Below are 9,542 nucleotides of genomic sequence, written 5' to 3' on the forward strand. Positions count from 1 at the left end.
ATTTAGCTACAACTAATCAGGAAAGAGATAGAATAATAGAATACTAGGACTGGAAGGGACCTCAAGAGGTCATTGAGTCCAGTCCCCTGCCCTCATGGCAGAACCAAGTACTGTCTAGACCCGTGGTCACCAACAGGTCGATCACGATCGACTGGTCAATCGCGAGCCCTCGACCAGTCGATCGCAAGGTGTCCTGTCTGCCCCACTCATTTCCCTCCCACCCCCAAGAAGCCCCACTATTTACCTCAAGTGAAAATGGAGGTAGTGTAGGCTTCCTGGGGATGGACAGAAGTCTCACAGCTTAGCGCCACTTACGGAAATTCTGGAAGTGCGCTAGCTGCTCTGCCAGGTGTACTGCGGGAGGGAGCATCGGCTCCCTGCACCGCACAGGAGGAGTGAGTCAGCCCCGGGGCAGGCACGCGTTGGTTTCCCTCGGGGAGGAGGGGAATCCTGGGAGGAGGCAGATGCAGGGGACTCTCTGCCCCCACTGGCACCCCACTCCCCAGCCCCCACTCCCCAGCCCCAGAATGCTGTCCCTATTCCCATCCCCACTCCCTGAACTCTGTCCCCACTGGCACCCTGTCCCCAGCTACATAAATCTGTCCCCACTGGCTCTATCCCCCTGCTGCATAACCCTGTCCTCTGCCCTCCTATTACCCTGTTCCCTCTCCCCTGTCCCCAGCCACAGAACTCTGTCCCCACAAAATATATTATTATAAATGCTTCATTTTAGATTTAAATACCATGAATAAAAAACAGACCATTTATTTCACAACTATAAACACGTTATTTTAATTTTATATATCGCATAATTTAAAAAGAAACTGTTTATCAGAGTGTGTAAGTAAGGGTTGGGGATAGCAAGTGACGGAAAGGAGGAGAATAGAGAGGGCGGGGCTTCAAGGGAGGGGCAGGGCGGTAGATCTTCGCATGTTCTGAGATTTAAAAAGTGATCTTGGCTGTAAAAAGGTTGGAGACCACTGGTCTAGACCATCCCTGATAGACATTTATCTAACCTACTCTTAAATATCTCCAGAGATGGAGATTTCACAACCTTCCTGGGCAATTTATTCCAGTGTTTAACCACCCTGACAGTTAGGAAGTTTTTCCTAATGTCCAACCTAAACCTCCCTTGCAATTTAAGCCCATTGCTTCTTGTTTGATCCTCAGAGGCTAAGATGAACATGTTTTCTCCCTCCTCCTTATGACACCCTTTTAGATACCTGAAAACTGCTATCATGTCCCCCCTTAGTCTTCCCTTTTCTAAACTAAACAAACCCAATTCTTTCAACCTTCCTTCATAGGTCATATTCTCTAGACTTTTAATCATTTTTGTTGCTCTTCTCTGGACCCTCTCCAATTTTATTCACATCTTTCTTGAAATGCAGTGCCCAGAACTGGACACAATACTCCACCTGAGGCCTAACCAGCGCAGAGTAGAGCAGAAGAATGTCTTCTCGTGTCTTGCTCACAACACATCTGTTAATGCATCCCAGAATCATGTTTGCTTTCTTTGCAACAGCATCACACTGCTGACTTATATTCTGCTTGTGGTCCACTATAACCCCAGACCACTTTCTGCCGTACTCCTTCCTAGACTGTCACTTCCCATTCTGTTTATGAAGAAACAATCAGTTTCACATATGTAGAGCACTTTACATTTGTCTTCATTAAACTTCATCCTGCTTACCTCAGACCATTTCTCCAATTTGTCCAGATTATTCTGAATTATGACCCTATCCTCCAAAGCAGTTGCAACCCCTCCCAGTTTGCTATCATCTGCAAACTTAATAAGCGTACTTTCTATGCCAGAGGTGTCCAAACTTTTTTCAAAGAGGGCCAGATTTGATGAAGTGAACATGTGTGAGGGCCGACCATTTTGCCTGACATTCTTTGAACCATTAAAATTAAATGCAAATTAACTATTTTATGCAAAGTTTATTGCCAACAGCATACTTTTCATTTCGTCACATGGATGACAAATCTAAACAGGTGTTAAATCACTCTGCCTTTCATATCCGAAGGCCAGATTGAAAAAAAAATCCAAGAAGCTGAAATATATGTCAGGAAAATTGTAAAGTACATTACATATTATTGGTAATAAAGGTTGTCTGTCAACTTTTAAGTTCAAAAAATATGAACAGGAACATAACACCAAGTATACATGTTGTGTCCAAATATATTTATAACTGATTTAGACCAACTGACATTAACTGAGATTTTACAATGTATTCATCTCAATACATATGGATTCGTTGGGGGCCATAAAAGATAGATATTGCCAAGTTACCTGTGGGGCCGTATTAAACCGGAACACGGGCCGGACTTTGGACATGCCTGTTCTATGCCAATATCTAAATCACTGATGAAGATATCGAACAGAGCCGGTCCCAAAACAGACCCCTGCAGAACCCCACTTGTTATACCTTTCCAGCAGGATTGAGAACCATAAATAACTACTCTCTTGAGAACCATAAATAACTACTCTCTTAGTATGGTTACCCAGCCAGTTATGCACCCACCTTATAATAGCCCCATCTAAGTTGTATTTGCCTAGTTTATTGATAAGAATATCATGCGAGTCCGTGTCAAATGCCTTACTAAAGTCTAGGTATACCACACCCACGGCTTTTCCCTTATCCACAAGACTCGTTATCTTATCAAAGAAAGCTATCAGATTGGTTTGACGAGATTTGTTCTTTACAAATCCATGCTGACTGTTGCCTATCACCTTACCACCTTCCAAATGTTTGCAGATGATTTCCTTCATTACTTGCTCCATTATCTTTCCTGGCACAGAAGTTAAACTAACTTATCTGTAGTTTCCTGAGTTGTTCTTATTTCCCTTTTTATAGATGGGCACTATATTTGCCCTTTTCCAGTCTTCTGGAATCTCTCCTGTCTCCCATGATTTTCCAAAGATGATAGCTAGAGGCTCAGATACCTCCACTATCAGCTCCTTGAGTATTCTAGGATGCATTAATCAGGCCCTGGTGACTTGCAGGCATCTAACTTTTCTAAGTGATTTTTAACTTTTTTTTTTTAATTTTATCTTCTAAACCTACTCTCTTCCCACTAGCCTTCATCAGACTTCTCGGTGAAAACCGAAACAAACAAGTAATTAATCATCAATTCCATTTCCAAGTTTCCTGTTACTGTTTCTCCCTCTTCACTGAGCAGCGGGGCCTACCCTATCCTTGGTCTTCCTCTGGCTTCTAATGTATTTATAAAAAGTCTTCTTGTTTCCCTTTATTCCTGTAGCTAGTCTGAGCTCATTTTGTGCCTTTCCCTTTCTAATCTTGCCCCTGCATTCCTGTTTTGTTTGCCTATATTCATCCTTCATAATCTGTCCTCGTTTCCATTTTTTATAGGACTCCTTTTTTATTTTTAAAAAGGGAGTCATTGTGGATAGCTCTCTGAAGACGTCCACGCAGTGTGCAGCAGCAGTTAAAGTCAACAGGATGTTAGGAATCATTAAAAAAGGGACAGAGAATAAGATGAAGAATATCTTATTGCCCTTATATAAATCCATGGTATGCCCACATCTTGAATACTGCATACAGATGTGATCTCTGCATCTCAGAAAAGATATACTGGCTTTAGAAAAGGTTCAGAGAAGGGCAACTAAAATGATTAGGGGTTTGGAATGGGTCCCATATGAAGAGAGATTAAAGAGACTGAGGCTTTTCAGCTTGGAAAAGAGGAGAGTAAGGGAGGGGGGAGAGATATGATAGAGGTATATAAAATCATGAGTTGTGTGGAGAAAGTGAATAAGGAAAAGTTATTTATTTGCCCCCATAATATAAGAACTACAGGATACCAAATTAAACTAATGGGCAGCAGGTTTAGAACAAATAAAATGAAGTTCTTCACACAACACATAGTCAATCTGTGGAACTCCTTGCCTGAAGAGGTTGTGAAGGCTAGGACTATAACAGGGTTTAAAAAGAGAACTAGATAAATTCATGGAGGTTAAGCCCATTAATGGCCATTAGCCAGTATGGATAAGGAATGGTGTTCCTAGCTTCTGTTTGTCAGGGGGTGGAGATGGATGGCAGGAGAGAGATCACTTGGTCATGACCTGTTCAATTCACTCCCTCTGGGATACCTGGCATTGGCTACTATCAGCAAACAGTGTACTGGGCTGGATGAACCTTTGGTCTGACCCAGTATGTCCATTCTTATGTTCTTAAGGTATAGCTACCATATGTGGTGCAACAAAATGAAGAGTCAGTAAGTAGACCCACTGAAAGTGCCTTCTTCCTTCCCCTCATTACACTGTTCCCCTCAGTTCACCTATCTGGAAAATAAGTTCCCCAGGTGCTTCATCTCTGTGGATACTGAACTCTGAACATTCAGTTATCCATCAGCACTAAAGTTTTACTGAACTTTAAAAAAAAAAGAGTCAGTAAGGGTCACAGGCCATAGTAGTGCAGTCTGATAGCTACTCTTAATGGGGGAGGGGGGAGAATCCTCAAAACAGAACCAGTGGAAGAGATGCAAAATACTGAAACACAGATGACCCATGTCACCTGGACAGCAACAGCATCATCCACAACTCCCTTAAGGAAACAATGTTGCTATCTGTCTTATCACCAACTTGCATATTTTGCTGAAATAATGTCTCAGTCATATCAAGTAATCAAGTTGCCACTGAAGAGTTAATTCTAAGCACTACCAATATCACAGTCATTGCATATTCCAACACAAGCCCATTATTAAGACCTATTTTTTTAAAAAAAGGCCTGAAACTCTGTTAAAGCATTTTAGTACTATGACGTTATAGTGCAATTCCACTTCAATTGGTGAAAAGCTCAACCCCTGAGCTTTTCTGATTAAAATTCAACCTCGACCATGTCTGGTCTCCACAATAGAGCTAATTACACACTGACAATTAGCCAGACTTCTTCACCGCTGGTGATTACATTTAGATCAGAGCAGTCTTACCTATAAATCAAAACTGCCACCCTGTGTAACCAAGGCAAACAGGGTGCTTGAAAGTGAAATGTGACATTTGAAACCCTTCTCAATGTCACTTTGCCTCTCAACGGACAAGGACATAGTACCTTGAAAACAGGAAGCGTCTGTTTCAATGACTCTGTTAAAGCTATTGAAACGACCAAAGCAAAAGAGCTCCATGAACAGTTGCCTTTCTGTTTTTAACGCACAGCAAGCTTTGCAACTATGGGGCCCAAGCAGTCACTCCACCACCTCCCCAAGGCCCTCGCTGGGCTAGGAACGGCAGTGCCATGGAAGCATGTCTTGGAAAAGGCCTTTTCTTGGGCCATTCACGGGGGAGGGTGAGCGGCATTTTGGGGCTCAGGATGCAAGGGACTCCGGCGTGGGCGGCCCATTGCAAGCCTTGGGCCATGCCGGCAGCGGGGAGGGAGGCTGGGGCAGGCTCCGGCGAGCACTTACCCAGCACATCGGCCGAGCGGTGCCTGGCCACGAAGCAGGCGTCATCCCCGTAGCACATGCCTTTCTTGAGGATGCCTTTGCGGAAGTCTTTGCCGAAGCCGCAGCTGGCGGTCACCAGGCTGTAATCGCGGGAGTCCGTCTGCGAGAGGCCGCCCAGGACGGCCCGGGCCACCAGCCTGCCATAGGACAGCACCGAGAACATGGCGCGGGCCGCCCGGCAGCCGGCACGAGGGGAACCGCAGGCCGAGGCCACCTCAGCCGCAGCGGCCCGCCCCGGTTTCCCAACAAGGCTTCCCCTCAGCGCCGGCGTCCTGCCCTCCCCTCCCCTTACGGGGCACCCGGGAGCCGCTACCTCCCCCCTCAGCCCGCCCCCAGTGCCGGCTCTCTCTGGGATCCCCTCAGCGCCGCGCTCCCGCCCAGCCGCCGCGCTCGCCGGAGAGGCCTCTGGCGGGTCGCGGGCTCGGTCAGAGCTGGCGGTGGCCGCTATCCGGCCTCCACCCCGCGCTGCGCCCCGCCGCCATCTTCCGCTAGCGTGCTTCAGGGTTCGGGCCCGGACAGCCGCCGCGACTACGGGAAGAGTGAGGTCAACCCCGCCCCCAGTCCAGACCCCGCCTCGCCGGCTAGGGACACGCCCCCAGCATCTGGGGCCTCTCCACGAACCCGCATAATGCGCGGGTGCCCTGCTGGGTCTCCATTGGCTGCCGGCCTCCACTCATTTGCATAAAAAGGAACCAAGATGTCCGCGGTTCCGTTGGCTCTTGTTTCTAAAGGTGACTTCTAATCTCACTATGCCATCGGCGTAGGACTACAACTCCCACGGTGCAACGCGGTTAAAAAAAAGGCGCATCTTAGCCAATGAACCGGAGCTGTTGCGGTCGAGCTGGAGCATGGCCTGCTGGAATGCGTAGTTCCCTCTCACACCCCTCTACCCCTCATAGACCTTTGCTCCAGTGAAGTGAAATAGGAGGCAGGTTCTAGTTATAATTCCACACAGTTGGCCCAGGGACCATATGCACCTGATGGCCTCATCATTGCTTGCTAAAATAATGAATCATAATGAATCAGACTATTGGTCTATGAAACCCAGTATCCTGCCCCCAAGAGGGTCCAGAGCATGATGCTTCTGACAGAGGTTTATGGACACACAGAGCAGGGGGTTGCAAGTTTTGTGATACTTAAGGTCACCAACTTTGTAATTCCACAAATCCAAACACCCTTTTTCTGTCCCTTCCTTAGGCCCTACCCCTTTTCTGAAACCCCACTAATGAGGGGGCAATGATGGCAGCAGCCGTGGCTTAAAACTTGGTAGGGAAGGCTAGCTCATAGCCTTGCTCCTTCTGCCTTGAGGACTTGCCTTGCCCAGAGCTGGTGAAATCTGTTGCCAGCCCTGCACCCCACCCACCACTCGCTCCTGCATCTACTTCCCTTTGTCACTCACTCACTCACTCTCCCCCTCCTGCACACTCACTGGCTTGCTCAGGGGCAAGGGAATTGGGTTGCAGGAAGGGGTGAGTGCTCCTATGTAAGGCAGAAATGGGTTAATGGTGCAGGAGGGGGCCTTGCCTGGGTCAGGGGGTTTGAATGCAGGGAGGGGCGGGACTCAGGACTAGCTCAGAGAGTTAGGATGTGGGCTCTGGGATGGGTCAGGAACGAGGTCTGTGGCATTCAGGGGGGAGCTCTGGACTGGGGCCCAAGGCATTCAGAGAGTCAGAGAGAGGGCTCTCGACTGAGGCAGCGAGTTGGGGTGTGGGAGAGGGTACTGGCTCTGGGCTGGCAGTTCAGGGTCCTAGGTGGGGCCACAAATTAGGGGGTTAGGGTGCAGGAGGGAACTCTGGGCTGGAGCAGGACGTTAGAATGCAGGCTCCTGGAAGGAGTTGGGGTACAGGAGGGGGTTCCGGACTGAGGTGCAGGAGGGAGTGAGGGGTGTAGTTCTGAGCAGTACTTAATTGTGAGGGCTCCCTAATATGTCCCTCTGCTCCTAGGTGAGGCAGGGCCTGGTAGTCCTGAACACTGGTTCCTCCTGTAGCTCCTGCCTGTGAAGCTCCCCATTCATTGACTACAATTTTCAGGCAATGGGAGCTACGGAGCAGGAGTTCAGGGAGCTCCCATGGCCATGCTTCTGCCTAAGAGCCGAGGGACATGTTGCTGCTTTTGGGGAGCTGCACAGAGTCAGGTGGGGGGACTTTTAACAACTCAGCAGTGCTGATCAGACCCACTAAGATCCCTTTTGGATCAGGTATGCTGGTGTAGCCCAAGGTCCAGTGTGTTTCAGCAGCAGCCCTGGGAACTACAAGTTGTGGACTACAAACTGCGGCATGGTGGGAGAACTTCCTGGTTCCTTCCAGGATGTGCCCTCTGCCCCCAGCAGGGTCTCAGCAAGGACTGTGCTAGAAGCAGCACACAGGCTGCATGCTGAGAGGAGGGGTTGCTAAACTGTTTTCCTGTTCTATGTTTTTTACAGAATAAAGCCTGTTCCTGGTGATTTGTCAGAGTGGGTCTGGTCTGAGGTGCACTCACACATACACAACGCAGAGCACACCAAGCAGCCTCAGGCCTAGCCCTCCCCCCACAGTGGTGTAAGAAGTCACAAGCTTCCCCTATGCTGAATAACCTCCTACTGGGCTAGCCAACAGGAGGAGTTACACTGGTAAAAAAAAAAAACACCTAGCAATCCAGTACGGCGGGGTGCGGAACCTTTTCTTGAATTAGGGACCTCTGACTCACAGAAAAATAATTTGGGGGCCACACACAAGTGAGAAGCAAAAAAACCCAAACCAACTCTCACTGACATGAACCCCAATTGAGGAGAAAGACACTCCCCACATTCCTATCACATACCAGAGCCTAGGAGGGCCCAGACTAGTAGATTTTGTGTGCTCCAGTCCCACAGGGAGACAGTGAAGGGGCTGGACTGCCAATGCCAGCTCCCCATTGCTAGCAGGAAGGGGCCAGATCCAGTCAAGCTGGGGGCCACATCCAGGCCTCAGGCCTTAGGTTCCTCACCCCTGCTAAACAGCCTCACTCCTGGAGAGTCTCATCTTTAAGCAAGTAAGTTTGTATTTGTGATGATTGTGAAGAAAAGCTGGAAAATGTGACTCCTACAGGCTCACAACCCAGGAGTCAATAAAAAAATAAAAATAAAAACCAAACCCAAAAATTAACCTCTCTCAAATGTACTACAGTATTTAAAAAAAAACATGATAATTTTTTGGAGCTTGGCTTATAATTTCTGAACACCTACCTCTGGAAATACTGTGCCTGTCCTAGATTTTTGAGGACCACTTCATTTTACCAGGATGATTCCATGTCTCACACCCTTCCACCTCACTTCAAAGGACATCAGTGATCCCCTATATTTCGAGAGCCATGCAAAATCATAGTTCCCTCTAACATGCACACCTGCACAGCCACACACAAATAATTCTACACCTGCCCGTCTCCTTCACAGAGCCACTCAGCAGCCTGCACTTTCCTGCTGGAAAGTGAGTGTCGAGGTGGCTTTCACTTCCAGCAGACACCACATGGGCCAGCTGATGGGTCTGGGTGGCAGGCAGTTGCCCTGTGTGCCTATGGCAGTCTCACCATGACCCTGGCTCCAGCCCCAGCCCATGGGGCAGCTGCCTGCCACGTGTCAGCACTCTGGGAGCAGCAGGGTAAGCAACTCTGGCCCCACCTTCAGGCCTTCCCCAGGGCTGGCGCTGTGGCCAGAGTGGCCATGTTGTAGCTGTTGCAGCTGGTAGGGTTGCCAGGTGTCTGGTTTTGAACCAGACTGTCCGGTGTTTGAGCTTTCTGTTCGGGAAACAAATTGAGAAAACACCAGATATATAAGTGTCTGGTATTTTCTAATTAGGTTAATTTTATTATCACGAGTAACAGTACGTAGTTGCGTACTGCCTGGCTGGTAGACACGCTCACACTGCAGTAAGCAACTACACAGTGGAGAGGAAGGGGGTGGAGCTGGGGTGGGATGGAATCCCTAGGGCTGGACTCGCTCATGCTCCACGCCAGGACCCTGTGCGGGACAGGCAGCACCCTGGGATCTGCATGCGCCTGGGCCAGCTCCACTCCCCACCAGCCAGTCCTCCATTCCCGCTCCCTCCACCCCGATCTCTCCCAGCCAGCCC

At 48.6% G+C, this 9,542-nt stretch overlaps 1 protein-coding gene across 1 annotated transcript in view; it reads right to left on the reverse strand.

Moving 5' to 3' along the window:
• PPTC7 (protein phosphatase targeting COQ7) overlaps positions 1-6,003 on the reverse strand; it is a 35,945-nt gene extending 29,942 nt beyond the window's left edge. The window contains exon 1 of the mRNA XM_006132578.4: positions 5,419-6,003. Coding sequence (XP_006132640.3) covers positions 5,419-5,620 — 202 coding nt within the window. The 5' untranslated portion in view covers positions 5,621-6,003. The remainder of the gene's footprint in view (positions 1-5,418) is intronic.
• Positions 6,004-9,542: the final 3,539 nt, after the last annotated feature.

Source organism: Pelodiscus sinensis, chromosome Z, assembly GCF_052426305.1.
Source record: "Pelodiscus sinensis isolate ZL-2025 chromosome Z, ASM5242630v1, whole genome shotgun sequence".
Lineage (NCBI taxonomy): Eukaryota > Metazoa > Chordata > Testudines > Trionychidae > Pelodiscus > Pelodiscus sinensis.